The sequence below is a fragment of the Acanthochromis polyacanthus genome, chromosome 21, assembly GCF_021347895.1.
Source record: "Acanthochromis polyacanthus isolate Apoly-LR-REF ecotype Palm Island chromosome 21, KAUST_Apoly_ChrSc, whole genome shotgun sequence".
Classification (NCBI taxonomy): Eukaryota; Metazoa; Chordata; class Actinopteri; family Pomacentridae; genus Acanthochromis; species Acanthochromis polyacanthus.
Genome location: NC_067133.1, coordinates 12,884,494 through 12,905,653, shown reverse-complemented (window position 1 = coordinate 12,905,653; position 21,160 = coordinate 12,884,494). Strand labels below are relative to the sequence as shown.

Genomic DNA, 21,160 nt, shown 5'->3' with positions numbered 1-21,160 from the left:
GCTCTACCCATGTGGTCACTTTATTAGGAACAGAAACTATGATGTCAAAGGGACGACGAAATTATTTATTTTTATCTGATCTGTAGCTCAGTGAGTTAAGGGTTTGCCTATGGAGCTGCAGGTTGCTGGTTCAAGACCAGACCCTTTGTAAAACTTTTGAAAAACTTAGACAACAACAAAGAAAGAAAAATGCTGGTGGTGGGTCTTGAACCTACTACCTTCCACTTGGTAGTCTCTCCTCTTATCCCCCTGAGCTACTCACTCATATACTAATTCTTCTTTTTTGCTTTTTTATCATCTGTTTTTCGTCGTTCAAGTTTTTTTTTAACTCGAGTCTCGACTCAGGAGGTTGGACTGCAGCCTTTGTGCTGGAGGGTTGAACCCTCAGTTCCAAGACTTTCCAAAGCCTCCAGACCTCCCGAGTCCTCAGGACCTGAGCTTTTACACAGTCTGAGGGCTGAAATTTTCTAAGTCCCACAGCAGTTCTCTGTTAGGTTTAACTTTCAGACAGTCCAAGGACTGATATCTTCTAAGATCCTGAGTAGATCCCTGTCAGTTTGAACCTTCAGACAGTCTGAGGGCTGAAGTTTTAAAAGTTTCTCAGTACCTCTCTGTTAGTTTGAACTTTCTGGTTGACAGAAGTCTTAAAACTTGTGACCATGAGTCTTGATTTCACATTTAGACCATCCATCTGAGTTCTAAAGACTCACTACAGCCAAGATAAAGACACAACTCAGCTGCACCAAATCCACTAATCACTGCACACATTAGCACCATGTGCTAACTATGGCTAAAGAACCACATTTACCAAGACAACTATCCAGTACAAAGCCCTAAAACACACCAAGAAACACATTAAAGACGATTTTACTGCTGGAAGCTGCAAACCAACACCTAAAGAACAAACTAAAGCAACGGAGCCAAACCAGGTTCAGTGAAGAGAAGCAGAGGACATGTTTGACTGCAGCCATAAAGCAGAAAGACAGTGAGCTGCTCAGGTGTTCCTGATAACACCAAGCAGCCACCTGGACAGCCAATAGGAACACAGCTTACTGGAAGTCCAGAAGGCTGGCTTAGTGAAGGAAATTTAGTTTAAAGTTGAAGCAGAAAGTTAAAGAAAATTGAAAACCACCTTCTGATACCTGAAATCTCTGAGTTTTCACACAAAGAACGCCTGAACATGTCAAACTGGTTCCATAGTAAAAACGTCATAGTATGATGTGTTGCTTAAAAAACACTATAACCAGCTGTCTAGGGTCGCCGAGCAGCGACACAAAAACAAGACAAATGCTGGTTTCCAGGGGGTTAGGCAGCTATTTATTTGAAAGAGTAAGTTTACAGCAACACAACTTGTGAGCAGAAAAATCACAAAGTCTGTCTTTAGTTCAGCTGGAAATATTAGTTTTTGTCTTTTTTATTGACCAAACTTTTCAGGAAGTAGATGAAGAATAATTAAAGCTCTCATGTAGAAGTCCAGCTTGTGGAGAGTTTAATCTTAGAGTTTGTAAAGCTGTTGAGTTTTTAGAATCACATGTATTGTTTTGACATTTAATAGAGAGTTTAGTGTCTGATTGTAATTCTGTTCAGTGAATGGATGAAGATATGTTTTGTTTTTGCTTCAGCACCTTTTATTGTTTAGTTGGCTGATGTGGTCAACTTGAAGCTGTTGAGTGTGCATTAGAATCCTCCAAGACAAATGTTACAAAGTGGTCGCTGGAGTTATTTCAATTATGCACATATTTATGGAAAATACTGAAATGTGTTGTGCACATCCAACCACAGAACTTCCTTCCATATTTTACAAGAAGAACCATTTTCAATACTGCCTGCCCTTGCTGTTTTTTTTTAACTCAATGGTTTTTTTTTATTATCCCTTAATGTTATCTCTGTAATACAATTTTAAAAGGGAACATGCTCTTAAAGCTCGTGTCCGGAGTTTCCGTTTGTTTTCAATTTATGTATCATTGTTTAACAAAACTTAAATGTGTTAGTCTAGTTCAATACTATAATATATTGTTAGTATGACGCGATATGAAAATTTATTCATGAGCTCCGCCTTCCTCTCATAGACCCCCATGTTATTCCAAAAAGTGCCGGTCGGCAGCTAGCCAATCAAGTTCGAGCTTCAGCTTTGTCATGCTGTCAATCAACGGTTACGCGCACAGCAAGCAAGCCCATGCAGAGGTGCGCGAGCTACGCACTACACAATCGCGCACACATTTATTTTGCTTGTGGAGGAGAGAGCATCAGGGATCAGCAACTTCCAGAAAAGTTACCAATCCCACGGCTTGTCAGGCCAAGAGACTGCAGGACGTTTTTTTGGCTCGGGGTGCTCGCGTCGCTCCCCGACCACGGCCTCCATAGCCCGCCTGACGGCTTCGTTTAGATGCCCGACCTCTGGAGGAAGATGTTGGGGCGTCTGGGACATACTCTTCGTCAGAGGAGTCATGCAATTCTGAACTCTAGATAGAAATAAATAAACAATGTAACACATATACACGCGTAAATGCACTAAGTTTGATAAACAACGTCATCGAGAGGGATACACGAGAGTAATCACATATTGAAACTTTACTCGTTCGTCCTAGCAGATTCATGTTATTTTGGTATTAGGACAAGTTAGACTCAATACAGAATTCTAACGTAATTCCTTTATTATTTACTAAATGTACTAAATGTAGAAGAGTGGAAAACAGCAAAACAGGCAAAAGCTGCAGCACTCCAGGCACTCCTCTCAGGTACTGTGTGCGTGCACAAATAAAGGGGCGAAATCAGAGGGAGGGAGGGACCAACAGTGTTTTGGGAGACGCTGCGATTCAAACTCCGGACACGAGCTTTAAAATACACCAGAATGCAGGAAATAGGATCAATCATTTTCAAAATTTTCGGGGGGAGGGCCTCCAGACCCCCACCAGCATCACACGTGGACCAAACCTCACTCGAAGTTCTAGTCACAAGTTTGCAGCCCTGAATTATTGTGTTGTGAGCAAAAGTCATGGCCACTGTGGCCTAAAACATTTACACAGTAAATTATCTCTGAATAAATCGAAATCTGTCCAAAAAGTGGAAAAGCAATTTCTCAGTTTTTGTTAGCTGTTTGTGAAATTAAACGTTCACTCACATCCTGTTCATCTCCTGGGGGCTAAGCCCCCCTGTCCTTCAAACCTAGTGACGCCCCTGGTTGTGATTAATTACTTGAATGTAATTTAAAAGAAGATTAATTTACACTGTTTATGCTCAACAGAAATCTTCTCTGGCAGAGTTAAATAGCATCTAATACTGGCCGCAGATCATGGAAGCAACCGGGCTGGGAAATTAACACCTGCCACCAGCCAAATGCTGCTACTGTTTTTGTGTTGTTGCATTTGCTTACTCTACCAGAAAATCTGGCCGCCCACCAGCCAGTTTCTTTTGTGTTCCAAGCAGCAGTCTGGCCTATAAAATGGTGAGGACTGTTGATCGCAATGCCCACCTGACCCAAAACAGAAGTCAGTTTCCTGCCTCGATAATTCAAAGGGCAGGCTGCTAATCGAAGCAGTTTGTTGTTGACTCAGGTTGTGGTAGCTACTGAAGGAAGCCAAAGCAGCCCAAAGTGATTATAGCAGACTACTAATTATGTATTTTGGTCTGTTTTATGCATTCCTTGAGCAGATTTGACTTTTTCAGAGTGGTACAGACTAGTCAGATTGATTTATGTCATTTAAATGTCCATCAGAATTGCTATTCTTCTCTCTAATGCACCATTTTTTCACCACCACATTTTCAGCTACCTGGCTTTTCATGATGTTCTCCAGAATATGCAACATGTCCTCTTCATGCATCATTGGTTAATCAGGTTGTGGAAGCAAATTCTGTGGCTTTCCAACTCATATTCTTTGTTTAAAGAAACTACAAATAGGTAATGAAAGCTGAAACTCTGGTAATTAAAGCACAGCGTAGTGGAGAAGAGCTTTTGTCCCACATTTATTTTAGTTGATTACCAATGGTTTTCACCTTGCTGTGTTTGTGGGTCACCTCATTGTCTTCTCCAATCCAGGTTTGGCCCGTGTTATGGAGCCCTTCAAAGAGAAGGACAGATCCAGTTCCCCCAAATTCACCGCTCCTCTGGTGGACAGAAGTGTCATTGCAGGTTACACTGCAGCCATCAGCTGCGCCGTCCGCGGCTACCCGAAGGTATTCACATGTTCACTGTTAAAGTACGCAGGAATGTGGAATTTGAAGCGTACAACTGAGAAAATCCCTCTGAAGTCAGTCAGTACATGCAGACAGGCAGGAAGACAGACAGGACATATTTTAATCAGTTAATGCCATTTTATCTGATTTAGAATCAAACAATGTGTATCTGGACAGCTATAGATTTTTTTCTTAATAAATTTATAATTGTAACGATTTTTTTAAAATTTGAGTGGATTTATTATTTGGGGTTTTTTTTTTGGTTTTATGGCTTGTGCAGTTATGGATCTACAAGTGGGATATTTGCCATGTTACTTTGCATTGTGGACCAAATATAATACTGTGACTGTCACAGGCAACAGATTGTTACATTTTTTATTACCACAACACTTTTTTTTTGACTGATGTTTGGATGTAAAGAGATTTATAACAATGCCTAAATGCCTACTACAGCTTTAAAGAGAGCACCTGAATGAAAACTTTGATTGGAATTACTTTCCAATTTTGGGTATTTGTGTTTCCACTTGTATTTATTCATTTGTCTGTTTGTTCCAGACATCTAAAATAATGACTCACCCCATTCCTTGGTGGAGTTATGTGGCGATCGGCGTACATTTGTCTGTTAATCTGTCCTTCTGTCTGTTAGCAACATTATTCAAAAACAGATTAACAGATTTGAATGAAATTTTCAGGAAGGTCAGAAATGACACACGGACCAACTGATTAGATTTTGGCAGTGATGTGGGTTACATATTGGATGCATGGATTTGTAAAGATTTTTATATCATTGCGAGATGGCATCACGGCATCACTGTAACCATGACAACAAGTGAACACTATGTCAGCTGCCTGCTGATGATCACATGATTGCGATCCTAGTACAAATCGATCAGACTTATTGGGACTTATGTTGGAAATGGTTCAATGATTGAGCAGCCTTGGCGGAGTACTGCGCTCTCTGAGGGCTTTTCTTGTTCTTAATATTTCACTGGAGAATTGGAGAATTGATTTTTGAGTTGGGGAACAATCTGTTGTTATTCTTATTTAGTTTTTTATTGCAGCACCTGGAATGATTTGAATGAACAGAACAATACTTTGTGTATTTCAGTGCTCATCTGGATAAAGATAACAGTTTAAAATATGTCAAATAATACTTTGGGAAAATAAAAATATCACTCTGGAACATTATTACATAAAATATTTACAAGTATGCTTTCTAGTCTATAAATATTACATAAGCAAAGAAAAAATAAGGGTAAAATAAAGGTAAAATAATGTGAGTACAAAGCGTAATGCGGATTCCAGAAGTCACTGTGAGAACAAAGACAAAATTTTGGACTGACATTTAGCATATAAACCTGTTGAACACAGAGAGGAAGATGCCCCAGCTGAGTGTAGCATAAAACAGCACTATAACACCATCCTGTTTTCACTTTACCTGCATTGGCCCCTGATAGCTGTGCTGCAAGGGTACGCCACACATTTCATGCTTTGTGTTTTTCAGAGTGAGCCTACAAGTTTGGAGTGTCAAACAGCGAGTGTAGAACAGTCAGAGAGGATTTTGATGCCTTTGCAGCAGGAATGTATTTTTATGTCTGAAGCAAGAACAAGAGGTGGAGCAGAGAGATCTTTGAAGACACTTTTTTATTTTTTATCCCACCGAATCGGCAAAGATTTGTCAAGCCGAAATGTTGACCTAATTTCACCTCTTCCCTCCTCTCCTCTCCCTCCCTCCCTCCCCACATCCATCGCTCTGTTTATATGCTCCCTCCTCCTCCTCCTTTTCCTTTCCTGTCCTCCGTCCCGCCAATTCTGCTTCCTGCTGCAGCCAAAGATCATTTGGATGAAGAACAACATGATCATCGGTGAAGACCCCAAGTTCCTGATGCAGAACAACCAGGGTGTGTTGACTCTGAATATCCGCAAGCCGAGCCTGTTCGATGGGGGCAGATACACCTGCAGGGCCATCAACGATCTGGGGCAGGACGAGGTGGAGTGCAAGGTGGAGGTTCGAGGTACGCTGCCTTAAATTCCCTTCCACATAGCTCCAAAGCAGCGAGCTGAAGCGTGACCCGGGTCAGGCAGGTCTCCCTCTGACAGTCTTCAATAGAGCTCAGCATGACAAATCTCCATCAGCCTGAGCAGAAACTTCAGCTGAAATTTGATCCCGCGCTAAATATAAATCATCGTGTTTGTCTGCTGAAGTTTCAGAGCCACACATGTGACTCTGCACGGGATGATCTACTGGCCTCTCGCGCTGACTTACAATTTCTCTTTTCCCTTCCACAGTTTTACAAGAGAAAGCAGAGGAGGCGAAGAAATGAGCGACAGCACGAAACAGCAGAGGATACAGTTGAACAGGAATAGTAATGGATTATGTATAACGGGATAGTCATGAATAAATATGATTAGAATAGATCACTGGTGAGGCTCTAAAGCCACCACCAGCACCCCCTCCCTCTGCATATGCTTGCCTTTCGCTGCTGCTATGATGAATGCTACATCAGTAATATGCCATAAATTCTTTGAGCAAGCTGCCACCTTGTCACATCCTGACTGAGAGAAGCCACAGTGAAGTGTAGTAGCGCTGCCCTGCTGTGACCACACACAGACGGAGCCTTCTTATCTGTGGAGTGGACCTGTCACCCAACACACTTATAAAACAGCCTTTCATCCATTACACTGTGTTGTCTGTGTTGTCTTGCTTTGTGTCCTGGATGTTTTTATAGGTCGGTATGAATTTATGATGCAGTCGTAGTGCTGAAACCACCGCAGTGTGACTGACCGGCTGCACACCTTCCTCACTGCGGTGGTACAAGTGTGAGCGCAGGCCCCGTCTCGGTCCTGCGATGGTTCAGTGGAGGGATCAATATTCAGCCAGGCATGGCCGACATCATGGAGCAACCAGGATTAAAGAGGTTCTTATACACAGATAGAGTCCTGCTGCTGGGTCCATCATGCACCAACACACACACACAGCTCATGTGTTGACTCAGACACTCTGTATTTACTCATTCCCGTGCTTCTGCTACATTCCTCATGGCATGACCTATAGTGGTAGGTCCTTTACAGATACATGGCTAACACTCATGCACATGCAAACACAAACACACACTCCAAATCAGGGTCTCATTAGCATCACACACTAGAGACTAATTAATGCACCCATCAACACTGCCCTAATTAGCTCTCCCACGTCATTACTGAGCAAACGAATTACCGCTAATTTACACACCCGCAAAACAAACACAGCACCGTCTCTGCTGGGAGAGTCGGCCGCGGCTCGCCTCGCACACCAAATTAAAGCCTCACCGATGTGCTGCAAACTCAGACCGGCGTCCCAAGTGACCCCACCCTCCCTCCTCCCTCCATCACACCCCCCTGTAACTCGACCATCTGACTGGAGAAGATTTGAAAAAAAAAAAAAAAAAGATCAAGCTGGAGACTAAAAGCAGAAGTTGTGGCAGAGGACATGAAACAGTTTGGGGTCTTGCCTGCTGTAGAATAAATATATCACCCTCCTCTGGAGACAGGCCGGTACTTTTACTCTCCAGGCCTATCCCACCACCGACCACAGGTCCTGGTCTCGTGTCTCTCCAGCAGAGGGGGTAAGAGCACAGTGACAAAGACCATGCTGACCATCATTAGGGCCTCTGTAGTAATTGTGAGTGGCAGGTTATTTAGAACTATTACATTACTGATGCACCACCGACTGAAACTGCAACCCTGAAGGCTCCAAAATGTGCCAGCCTAATCCTGACTCCTGGCACTCGCCCCGAAACACTCAGCACTTCTGAGCACAATGGATTGCATTTCCTCCTTTACATTGCAGCATGCTGTTAAAGATGACTTGGAATAGGGTGAAGGCCTACATGCCCAGATAGAGCAAGGAAATCCTCCAGATACCTGAAAGTAGGCCATGATTGGTTGCACAGTAGACCTGCAGTGCAGTACAAAGTTTAAATTTTGAACCCTGTCGAGCAGTAACTCTGCGAGCGTGTGTGTGTGCGTGTGGATTATGTGTGCTGTTGATATAATCTTATTGTCAGTTAACCCGAGACACAGCGTGGTGTGTTACTCGGCTGATTGACACATGAAAGCGGCGCTGAAGATACACCGCGTGCTACTTTGCGTGGAAGTTTTGGGAAAAACAGAATCTTCAGAAAAAAAAAAAAACAGCATGTAACCTCGATACTACACCTGAGTTTTACCCTCTCTCAAAAGTGATGTGCAGTTGCTAAGCAATCAAACTAATTGTATCTACTGGCATCATCCGCGAGCCTTAAGAAACTTTCCGAACATGAGAAGGTGCTGGTTTACAATGCTACTGATAGTGTTTGTGGGTGTGTGCACCACTCTCCGTCTCGCACACAGCTTTAAGTAGTAAGCCAGAACAAAAAAATTACAGAGCATTTTGTTTTCTCCTCATTCCCTGTGACACACCTTAAGGCTCTTTAAGTTTGTGATGCCTGAATGAATAATTAATGAGGAAGCATGGCAGCTCAGGAGTAAACCACTGGCTCCTTCTTGGTGCACACTGTATCTGCTCCTCTGTCTTTCCAATATTAGAACAGGCCTGCCTCAGACGAGACAAAGGGAAGTGACAAGACAAGTCTTACCACCAGGCAAAGCGAAAGGGAGGCAGAATCAGTAGGGTGCAAGCACTGTTGTGTCTGTGTGCGCGAATGTGCGAGCGTGGAAGAGAAAGAAAGGCAAGAGATACCAGAGAGACAGAAACAGACCTCCTGAAACAGTAGGATGGAGGGAACTATAATTATGCAAGTAATTATACATGAAATCACAGACTTGGAGTGAGGGAGGGGAGAGAGAGGGAGCACTGGAGGGAAAGAGCCTTGAAGTGAGTCTCATCCGTGTAATTACAGTATAGAAACTAAATGAAACAGAGGGAGAACACACACATATCATATAGGACCATCCACCTGTTTTCTCTGAGCTGCACACTGCGTCCATCCCCCTACTTTTAATCCACATCGCCACGCCGTACTGTACGCCTTTTTTCTCGGACTTTTTGTCTTCATCTTCTGGTTGCCATGGTATGCTCGATTGAATACCAGCGTGACTTATACCCTGTGTCATCGTGTTCATTGATTAAAGAGCCCAAACCCTCCCTGGGCTCATGACCCATATAATGAGCACAATGTATCTGAGGGAGCGGTGGAGGCCTTAAAGCTGGGAGCTGCCCTCACATTTCACCGCGATGACAACTTCATGACTGCGTGTGGCCGACAGAAACAGACCGCTTTTGCCTATGCTAATGGCAGCGTTGTTGTAGCTCTATGGAGGCAAGTACACCTGATTTCTTTACAAGAGGCAGGTCAGGCTCAGCAGTAATAGAGGGACGAGTTAGGAGTTGATATTTTGTCAGAGTGAGTCGAAGCTTCAGATTAGCCCTTTAAAATTCACCTTGCTTAATGTCTTGGGTGACATAATAGGGAGCAACACACACAGCTGTGCGTTCAAGCTTAATTTAGAATGGGCCAACATTGATGGAAAAAGTGTTTAGATTGTTTACTGAAGTAAAAGTACTCGATTCATCTTTGACATACAGATATACAACACAGCAATACTTCATCACAAGTAAAAGTCCTGCATGATAAATCCTACTCAAGCAATAGCACTTATGTATTACCAGCAAAATGTAATTCAAGCATTACGGTAAAAATACTACTTTGGTCCCTCTTAATGACACATTATTCTATGTGGCATTGTTGGATGTAAAGCATCAGTGTGTCAGCAGCATGTTACTGTCGTAGCTCCTACAGGTGGAGCTGGTTTGATCTACTTTTTACACATTTAGAAACATCAGATAAATCTGAGGGTTCATGAGATAATTAATTTGAGAGGAAAGATGGAAAAACTAATTCCTCAGACAAGTCTTTTCACAGTTTCTTGACTTGTTCTGTAATCTTTGATTTTAGCTGAGATACTGGATCATTTGAACATTTATTGACACAAAACCATTTCAGAAATTTACAAGAAAATCACTGTTTGGAGGAGCCGTTAACAACTCATAGACACCTGAAATGTGAACGACGTCTTTAATTGTGTGTTGCATTTTAAAAGCTTGTGTTATCAACTGTGTAAAATCTGAATTTTGAAAGTAGCTAATGCTATTGAAGCATTTAGTGGAGTAGAGAGTGTAATATTTCTCGCTGAAATGTTGTGGAGTGGAAGTATAAAGAAGCAAAACATGGAAATATTCAATGTATAGATACCTCAAAATTGCATTTAAATACAGTACTTGAGTGAATCAGTTACTTTCTAACACTGAGGACCACTCAAAATACAGGGATTAAGTGTAGTTTTAGTCAAAGTCATAAACTACTAGTTTAGCGATCAAATGTGTGTTTTTCAGCTTCTGGAGATTCTATTGTTTGATGTGCAGCAAGAACCGGAGATCTAAGCATTTTCCTAAATAAAGCAGAGCAAGCAAACCTAATGAAGATCAACTATGGCAGATGTGACATTAGCTTAGAACTCAGGCTGCCATTTTCAACTTGGGCACTATTCTGCTTTATTTTACTGTATCATCCATTTTCTCGGCTCTCAACATGGTCCAGGTCACAGGGGACACAGGCGACAGCCCAGACGAACATTTCCTCAGCCACAACTCATCCTGCTTCCCTTCCTGGTGTTCCCAAGGCGTTCTAGGGTCAGATGGGACACATATATAATCCCTCTATTGTGCTGTGGGTCTCCTCCTGCCCAGAAAACCTCCACAGTGTGGCTTCCTTTTGGGTTGCCATTTAAAAAAGCAGAGGTTCTCCTTCGAGGATTTTCTTTAAACAGAAGGTCTCGTGGAGCCTGTAAGGCTGAGCACAGACCCTTACATAAAGTAAATAATTCAGGTCAGCCGTGTTCATGAGCTTATTGTTTCAGTCAAAGTTAATGACCATATGTTAGACTGTAGATCGATAGCTTCAGGCTCTTTGTCTGCTTTACCAACCTCCTCTAAAGTTCCATGTTATTCACAGTGAAGGAAGAAGGAAACCAGCTTTCCTCACATACCTGCTGGTGAAACGTAACTAAGTACATTTACTCAAGAACTGTACTTAGTTTCAATTTTGAAGAACTCGCACTTTAGTTGGGTATTTCCATTTTCTGTTGCTTTATCTATCCACTCCACCACATTTCAGAGGTAAATATTGTATTTTCTATTCCATCACATTTATCCAACATAGTTAGTTGTTTGTAAAATAAAGATTTTACAGAACAGGTAATATAACAAGCCGTTAAAATACAACTCACTATGAAAGACTGAACCAGCGTATTACAACCTTTAGGTGTTTTACAAATAGCAGATTGTAGTTTACATTTCAGATGAGTTGTGAATGACCCAAATAGTGACTTTTCCCTCAAAACTTCTCACTTGGTTTCATTTCAGTAAATTTTCAAATGATCCAGTGTTGCAGCTCAAATCAGAAAATGAAGAAAAAGTCAAGACACTGTAAAAAGATTTGTGTTTCAGAACTTTACTTTTTCATCGTTCATCTCAAATTAATTATCTCATGAACCCTCAGATTTATCTGCTCTGTCTGAATATAAAAGTGCTTAAAAGTAGACCAGAGCGGCTTCACCTGCAGCAGCTGCAACAGGAACATGTGCTGACACATTGATTCTTTAGTATTAATAATTTAATGATTCCATATAGAATAATATATCAGTCAGAGGGACTTTTACTTTCATGCTTTAGCTACATTTTGCTGCTCATACATAAGTACTATTACTTCAGTAGGATTTTCATGCAGGACTTTTGTCTGTGTTGGACGTTACTGAGGGCTGTAAACATCAGTAAAGGCTTTTGCAAAAGCAATTCTAGAGTAGAAAGTTCAAAACTGAGCTCCAAAGTGCGGGAAAAAACAATATGAGGATTCAGCAGCCCGAGTTTGTTAAATCAAGTTGATATTTTAGTACAAAATTGTCACTTTCCAACTCAGCAAGAAAACACAATCCCAGAAACACACAGAATTAACTCCACACCTAAAACCCTGCGACTCTGGAAGATCCCCACTTGATTTATCAAACTCAGACTGCTGGAATTTGATATTAGCTTCAACTGAACTTTAGAATGCACTTTGGCTCGTCATCTAAAAATACAGAATTACATCAGCATCCCAAAGCAGACATGCAACCCTGAGATCACAAAACTGCAAAAACTTTAAGGTGTCCAACACCTGCTGGTGAAGTGCCAGACTGTTCTTATCAAGGTTTCACCAGCTGATTCTCGTTCCTCGTGCACTGTTCCCCAATCGAGTTTTAACAGGCGCCTCTCACTGCCATGTCTTATCCAGCACACTGATTGCTCCCACTGTAATGAACATGTCTACTGAATTCTAAATTTTGCTCCGAATTGATTATTACAATCAAGAAAAAAGGGGTGTGTGTGTGAAGTCGGAGTTTTTGATACGGGTTTAGGAAATGAAATATTTGAGGTTGCAATGCAGCTGTGACAATACAGGTCCAGGCAATAAATATAGCCAACAGAAGGTTCTCATAAGGGAAGTGTGTGGGTGAAACACGCATACGTTTGTGTGTAGGTGGTTAATGTGTTGGCACACACAAATGAGTCACATATTGTGTATGTAAATCCATCTGCATAGTGTGAAGGAAATAGCCGTCTGCAAAATCATGAAAACATATGTAAAGCACTGACAAACTGCTATGATCAAGACAAAGAGCGGTCGAGACAGACACCTGATCGGATGACGGCTTCACAGTTTGAACTACAATTTGAAATCATCCCATAATTATGACGCACTGAGCTTCACAGATCTCTAAACTACAAAAGAAAGATGGCTGCCATGACATAAAGAGAAAGATTTTAGTTGCTTGTCACTTCCCTTTCTCCTCAGTTTGGAGAAAGCCTTCAGCTCAGTGCGATGTCAACAGAGAGACATGATGGTGGATTTGTAACAGTAACTACTGTCAGTCATACACAGGCTTCATGTCTGATCATTGATCTGCATGGTCATGTAGCAGACAAGGACTATGAGGCCATTTCAAATGGCAGATGGAGCCTCGGGTGCAAACACTGCTCCATCATCATGTCTGAGCTGCACAACACACTGCTACACACACACACACACACACAGCTACACAAGGCATATACTACACTGTGCAAATATGCAAAGACCTAACGTGTGTATTTTTTAATCTTAAACTAGTCTTTGTGATCTGAAGTCCGGTGTGGATTGGACTGCAGCCCACAAAGGGTTTTAAAATGATGTGTAAGACAGATGCTCATGCAGCAGAGATCCTCAGGGGTCCTTCTCCAGTAGTCAGCGGGTAAAGGCTTCGTAAGATAGTGGAGGAGCCCAACTAATTAATGACTTAAAGCATAAATTCACACACCTCCTTTCTCGTGTGGGAACTGAGAGTTTGTAAAAAAAAAAACTGCACTGTAAAAAAATCTGAAATTTTAACAGATTTTTTGAAATATCGAACTGATTTTTTAATATTTTCTGCCAGTATGAATAGCCATGACATTTACATTTTGAAAGGAAGTTTGAAAGGAAGTCATAGTTACAGTGACGCTGTGTCGCTATCTCACGATAATACAAAAATCTTTAACAAATCCGTGGATCATAAGCCGCATCACTGCCAAAATCCTATCAGGTGCCCCTTGTGTCATTTCTGACCCTCCCTTAAAATTCCATCCAAATCTGTCTGTTTCTGAGTAAAGTTGCTGACAGACAGACAGACGGACAGACAGACAAACCAATGCCGATCGTCACAGAACTCCACCTTTTTGGCAGAGTAGAAAACACAAAAGGCCTGACTTACTATGAAAGGCCTGACAGTGCACAGTGCGGGACATTCTATTTTAATCCAAGACAAATAAAAGGATTTCAGTTTTTGCACTTGCTCAGAGAGCCTTAGACACTTTTAAGAGGGGAAACTACGTGTTTTGAACAGGAATTCATGAGCAACAGCATTTTCTAAGCCAGCAGATCTGAACATCACTGAACTTTTTATCACAGGGTTTTCATTTCTGTTGTCCCTTGTAACTCGAGGTTTTCCCTCTTGAAAAGAAGTTCCAGGATCGTAGTACATGCAACCCAAGAAGCAGCATGAAAGCCTGACGGGGAGGACCGGAGCTGTTTTGAAGCGAAGCAAAGGGTGGTCGTCCTCCTTATTACCTGCCTGATATTCACATATTGTTAGGGGCGCTTGTGTTATTTTGTCAACCCCCCGAATGTGCTCATTTTGTTCTCTCTGCGTGTGTTTGATCATAATGTCCTCACCTCTGCTGGCTCCTCATCATTAACTCCCAGGAATCCTGCAACTGTGGAAGTTTGTCTCCTTGCAGACCAGCAAACTCACACACACAAACACACACACACACATACACACACATGACTCCCCAGTGAAGAAGGAACTGGCAGTCCTGCCTACTAATCTCTGCACTTTGGGAGAGCTTTTTTTTCTTCCTCATAGGCTCCTCTGCAACGGAAAACCCTCGCTGTTGAATTAGATTTGCTTACTCGTCCTCACCCATCTTCAAAGGACTCAGATAACTGAATATACCTTTTATTCATTTCATGGCACTGTAATTGTTTTTTTTTCCCCACTGAGCAAATCCTGAGCACATCTTTGGGGAATAGACTTGTGTATACGGCTGCGCTTTCATCTGCATTATGTTTAGTAATAGTATTATTATTTTAAGGTATTGTTTTTGTCCTTTTTTTCCCCATCAGAAGTATTTGTTATGTTTTTCTGCTGCTGCTGTGCTTTTTCTTTTCTGCTTCCTCGCTGATTTTGGGGACAGCCTTGTGCTTTAGGTGAGAGGGACTCATCTGCTATCACAGGGTGAAAAGAAAAAAAAAACGCCTTGAGGTCTTTTCATTAAAACAATTACACTAATTTTGCTTTACTTGCCAAATACCCCCAACAATGGATGCTTTATTTTTAGGAATCCAGGGTTGGAAAAACTGCAAGCAGAGTTAAAGAAAAAAGGAGCAAAAGGGAGACTGAGACTGTCATGATTCAACTAGTATAGTGATTGATGCTTTGTATATGTTTCATGAAGACAGTACAGGCAGCTCCACATTAAAAGTATGTAGAGATTTCTCCCCACATATTTGCACGTCTTCCTTTATCATTAAGGTTGAAAATTATCTTATCTGCCCAGTTTCATGTTGAGAGTGATGTTATTAGTTTCCTTGTGCTTGTATGACCGGAGTCTTACAATTAGATCTTTCAGATAAAATCAAAGCCTACTGACGCATCAGAGCTGTAGTGAGATATAAATTATTACCAACCGATCTAAAATAGGACAGATTAAATTTCACAGTTATGGCACTTTTTTTTCTTCCCTTTTTGGCACACAAGAGAAGTCACACAAAAGCCTCGCTGGTTGCATTTCTGTATAAATGTTTTCCTCACATCTCCTGTCTCACCCGGTACTGTCACATTCAAAGCCCCGGTGTGAAAGAAACCAGTCTGATATGTGCCTCAAAAAATAAAAATAAACAACTTTAACAGGTCTTAGATGATAAGTCAGATCCTGCTCGCTACACTGATGGGGTCCAGTGAGAAGCGTCTTTTGGTTAATAAAGGCTACATTTTTGGGGAAAAAGAAGGCTGCGTAAATGAGCATTGCCTTTCATGGAAACAACACATTCAGATTCTCATGCTCCATGGCGCATCTTCATAGTTTATATTGCATATTCACAAGTCTAAATGGCAATGGGAGGCAAGTTTTTGTCAGTTTAACAACCCAAAAATTATGCTAAATTATGTCAGAAAAATGCAGGAAGCACTGTTCCTCAACATCAAAATTTAGCTGTGGACCCTCTACAGGGAAACCAGCTCTCTGACGCATTGACATCCAGTGTTTTTATTACTTCCTCTGTCTTTACATTAAAGATATTTGCTCAAAATGTGTATTTGCACACGCCCCTTTCATTTGTTCTTGTGTCTTGTGCCTATAAAGAGTGTTTTCACGCCCATTGGAAGCTATTCGTTTAATTGGTTTTCAAAATAGACTTTTAGCTTTTTTGACAAGAATGTGCAAAAAAGATTCAATTAATTAAATATCAAAAATGTAAAAGATGCACCCCCCTCTAAATTGACAACCCATTTGTGATTAGAAGTCACAGTATTACTCTTAAAAAAAAGAGCTCATATTAAATGTAGACTAGAGTTTACTAGAAGGCATGTGGGAGTCTACTGGAAGAAGGCTGTTTAGTCTAATGAAAGGAAAACTCAGCTTTTTGGCCATCAGACTAGATGCTATGTTTAGTAGATACCAAACACTGCACATCATCAAAAACACACCATCCCCACTGTGAAGCACGGTGGTGGCACCATCATGATGTTAGGATGCTTCTTGGCAGCAGACAATGGACAGCTTGTAAAGGGAAAAATGAATGCAGAAAAGTACAGGAAAATCATGGAGGACAACTTGCTGCAGTCTGCAGGAGAACTTAGGAGAAGATTTGATTTGTTGGACAACACAGACTCAAAGTAGGAAATGAGAGCAAAGGCGCTTCTAAGAAATACTAATCGGAAGAGGGTGAATACTTTTGCAGTCACTTCTTTTACTTTTAACAATAACTGACATTAAATAATGTATTTTTTTGTGAATTTGAATTTTGTGAAGTTTTTCTTGTAATTTTTAAGGTCACAGTAACATCACTAACATCACATGTATTGTAACTTTTATAATGTTACACTTTGCATTGTCTCAGGTTTAAATAGCTGTGTTTTCTGTGTTCTGCTGGTTAAAACCACAACAAAATCAATCTAAAAAAACCTGCATTGTTCAAACAGGGTAAATTTACTGTCAGAATGCTCTTTTCACTTCTGCTTTGATTTAACAGCTAAGCCTACCTACCCAGAATTTAAATTTCTAGTCTATGCCTGGCTGGATGTTTGTGGAATCTGTCACGGAAGCTGCAGCAGTGCCAGGCTTTGTCAGGAGTGGGGCTGCTGCTGCTGTGACTGGACTCCAGTCAGTTCAGTCTTACTCCAGTTCACATCATCAGGCTGCATCCCGGGGGAGGAGTCCAAAGTTTGACAGACAGGCATGCTGCTGAAACACTTGAGAGGACAAGCTCAAGGTAAGTAGTGGAGTGGGGGTGGGGGGGCTTAGGAAATAGGCACTCGGCCATAATCATGTTAGGTTCTTGCAGAGAGTGCACAAGGACAGGATGCAAACATGCACAGACACTCACACATGCATGTCTTGGAGACAATCGGCTCACAGAGCTGCACAGCCATAACCCATCTGAGCTCAAATCCATGCATTTAGGCAGGTGCAGTATGGCGCAGCATGAAAAGCTGGACTCTGCATGCACAAACACAGACACAGGTTTTATATATATATAAATGTATATATATCGATTGATAGATACAAGTTCAGGTACACAGGTATATTGAAGAGGAGAAAAGGTAGCGAGTAAAGATAGCATGAGGGAGAGAAGAGGCAGAGTGAGGGGACGAGTGCAGCAGTTTTGAAAGCGTTTGGCTCCGTTCAAATAGTTGCCATGGTTTCGAGATGTTTCCATGGAAATGCTAGCTGCCAATAAAATGAATTTGAGGAGGATCTTTGCTGCAGGTTGGCAGGAAGGTGAGCACGATGTGGGAGAAGGGGCTGACAGGAGTGAGGGTGGGAGTAAAAGGGGGGAGGACGGAAGGAGGAAGAAGGGGGAGGCCACCTCACTAGCTTTCCTAATGCGAAGGCAACTTGCACAGGTGGACGACGAGCGAGAGGGAGGGAGGGTCGCAGTAAGAATTTAGGGTAAACAAGGTGAGGGAAACATGCCTCGCAATGGAAAACAAGAAAAAGGCACTGAGACTATTTCCGTCTGGATGGGTTGTCATAGTAACCATGGCCTCACAAAGCAGAGAGCAGGTAAATACATAGGAGCCTGGATGGCCACTGATTAACATGTGTGTGATCACAATCACGTCTGTGTGTGTTTAACAGAGAGTGAGTGGGGAAGAGAAAGTGTGTATGTGAGTGTGTGTATGTGTGTGTTTGTGTGTTTGCGCACACAGACTCGCTCAAAACACTTTCCACTAACTCTCTTTCATGGAAGCAGAGACAGTGGAGAGAGCTGAATGCTTTAGCGGGGTGCCGACTCTGACGCACATTTGTTTATGTGTGTACAGGAGTGTGTAAGATCATGATGTTTCATACTTTAGCTGCTCCTTCAAGGGCTAAACAAGGCTTTTAATGTGTGTTCAGCCAGCGAGCGACGTCTGCTCCCCTCATCTTCTGTCATCTTCCTTCCTTCCTTCCTTCCTCGTGCCCTTTGTCTCCTTCCATCTCTTCCTCTTCTCTCTTTTACTCCCTGTCTCTCTTTCTCTCCATCTATCTCTCTCTCTGAAGGACAGAGGTATTCCCACATTTCTCGGTCGCCATGGCAACGCTGCAGCAAGAAAGAAAGAGAGGCCGCAAGAGGAAGGGGGTGGTGGTGGTGGGGAGGGGGGGGGGTTGGGTGGAGGAGTGGTGGTGGTAGTGATGGGGAGGAGGGAGGGGGTGAGGCTGGGGATGTGTGAACAATGCTAATGCTACTTCACTGATCATCGATTGTGTGTTCTCCCCCCTCCTCCCCACTTCTCCCCCCCCCCCCCCCCAACACCACCACAACCCAACCCAAAACTCTTGACACACCACCAGCACCACCTCCCCCCTCCCACATTTATTTCCCTCTTTTCATTTGTATCGTTCCCTTTCCACCCTCATTACTCCTCGCACTCCGGCCGGCATCCTTTCTCCCTGTGGTTTTAAAACTCAATCTCCACATAGTGCTGTCATTGTTATCATTATTATTATTGGGTCATTTAGCAGGCAACATTGGTATCCACGGCAACCCGGAGAAGTGGCACTGGCTCCTTGGTGAATACCAATATAGACAAGCATCCATCAATATCCCAGTGACTCATTATCAGTCTAATGGTGAGGCCGCTGCTGTCACACCGGACTATAAATAATGTTGTCTCATTAGGCACCACTGCTGCTCCTGCCTCCACCCCCTCCCAGGTCCATGTGTAAACAGGTCCGGCGTGTGCAGAGGTGGCGTCCTCCTGCGCAGTCACCGACACTTGCACAAGTTTGTGCGTTGAACTGCAGTGAACGCTAGTAAAGCCTGCTGGTGGCGGAGGCAGGCAGGCAGCTGCATCAGAGCCTGACTGAGGGGGCTGACTCAATAAACCAGGTAGTGGAGTAAATAAGGCTTGTGCACTCCTTCGCATAGGTGTGCACGACAGCAGGCTCTGCCCCCGTGTCTGCTGTCTGTATCCCTATCTGTTGTTCAGGCCGCCATACACACACACACACACACCCACACACACACACACAGGCGATCCTGCAGGACCGCAGTGGCTGCTGCCTGTCAGTACTCCTCTGTGGCTAATCGATGGATTGAAGATGCTGATGAGACCGAGAGAGAAAGAGAGAGAGATTCACCTCAACCATTGCCTCCTTGCCTAAAGTCATTACCGCAGCTACTTGAATCGTTTAGCGCTGCAGCACACGGGTGGAAGGGAGTGGTGGCAGCGGTGACCATGCACACAGGCGAAGGTTGCATGCTCGCAACAACACACAGATTTTAAAATGTACAACAAGTGCACAATCATGTCTCAGCTCGCACCATGAAGCCAGTCAATTCACCTTGGGGGAAGCAAACACAGCACCTTTATGTAACCAGGAGACAGAGTGAAGAGCAAGAGCAAGTTGGGGGTGAGGGTGGGAGGGGTGAGGCGAGGCTGACTCTACTCTATACAAGACGCTGCTGTTTGCATGTCAATCATCTCCAACGTGTAAAAAACCTGAGAGGACTCTTAATTCTGCAGGGTTGCATGACAAGCCATTGCGTGTTGATTGCCTGTCTGCTGGATGGTAATGCATTCATAATCGCACCGTGTTTGTTTGTACAGATTGTCTCCCGGTCGTTCTGCTCTAGTCTGGAATGCAGAATATCAGAGATAATTATCCACGATAGCAGGCTGCAATCCGGCCGGCTGAAACGCTCGCCTTTCATCAGAGTCCTGTTGGATGTCAGGATTTGAGGAGCTCTATGGAAACCGATGCATGGACGTGAGCCCATTCCCGGGGCCCAGACTGGAGCATGTGATAGTGTCATATCACGAGTCAACATGCTGCAAACACTGCACACCACTGAGGAGGCTCTACCACCTCCTTAAAGAGCTGTTTTTAATGCACACACAGTCACACACGTTGGCTGGTGTGCTGGTGTTAAGTTGATGCTTCCACTGGTGTCTGACAGAACATATGCTCGCTCTCGGGGAAAAATAGACATCTCTTCATGGATAGCTGTGCATGAAATATTGTCTCTTGATAAATCCTTGTTATAAATTACACATCGTGTTGTGTTTGCTTTTTTATTTTTGTCTTGACCTTCTCCTGGGATGATATATTCTCCGCTCTATCTAACCGCAAACTGATTTTGTCATACCTGCTCTTCTATGTGAGACACGTGTGGCAGAAAGTGCAGGCTTTTTATTGTCTTACGGTGTGTTTAACAGGGCGTTTACAATGGGTCACAGTCAGGTGGTAAATGGTATCTCCTGCGTGTTGCTTCTCAAGAACAGAGATAAATAACCTTGCAAAGCCACTCTGAATCTCGTGATTTTTGTCTGGAAAAGCTCCACAGAGAATTGATTGAGTTTGGCATGTAGGAGCCACACAATCAGCAAATCATGGACAAGGGTTGAGGTGGAACTAAACGTCAACTCAAAGCATCTTTACGGCAGAGCGTTTGAACATGCCTGTCAAACATCTGTCTGGAATATGTGCAAACTCGCATCTTATCCAGGTGAAATTTGACCAAATTGCCAGAACAGACATGATTTTCAGGTTGACAAAGCAGCAAAGCAAGCTAAGGACAGTATTTTCGTCCAGTCATCCACAAAGGACTCATCTCGAGGTCACAGTGAATGTCAATAATCTGATGATTTGTTGAAAGGACGATCCAGTCACGCGCAGTGCAATCTC

The 21,160-nt window shown here is 42.8% G+C and overlaps 2 protein-coding genes across 2 annotated transcripts in view; one reads left to right on the top strand and one right to left on the bottom strand.

Moving 5' to 3' along the window:
- The window catches only part of mybpc2a (myosin binding protein Ca), an 82,505-nt gene extending 75,652 nt beyond the window's left edge, over positions 1-6,853 (top strand). Inside the window, exons 25-27 of the mRNA XM_051941497.1 lie at positions 4,037-4,173; positions 6,002-6,188; positions 6,463-6,853. Of these exons, the coding sequence (XP_051797457.1) occupies positions 4,037-4,173; positions 6,002-6,188; positions 6,463-6,497 (359 nt within the window). The 3' untranslated portion in view covers positions 6,498-6,853. The remainder of the gene's footprint in view (positions 1-4,036; positions 4,174-6,001; positions 6,189-6,462) is intronic.
- The window catches only part of tbc1d17 (TBC1 domain family, member 17), a 278,375-nt gene that overhangs the window by 130,264 nt on the left and 126,951 nt on the right, over positions 1-21,160 (bottom strand). The gene's annotated exons all lie outside the window — the stretch shown is intronic.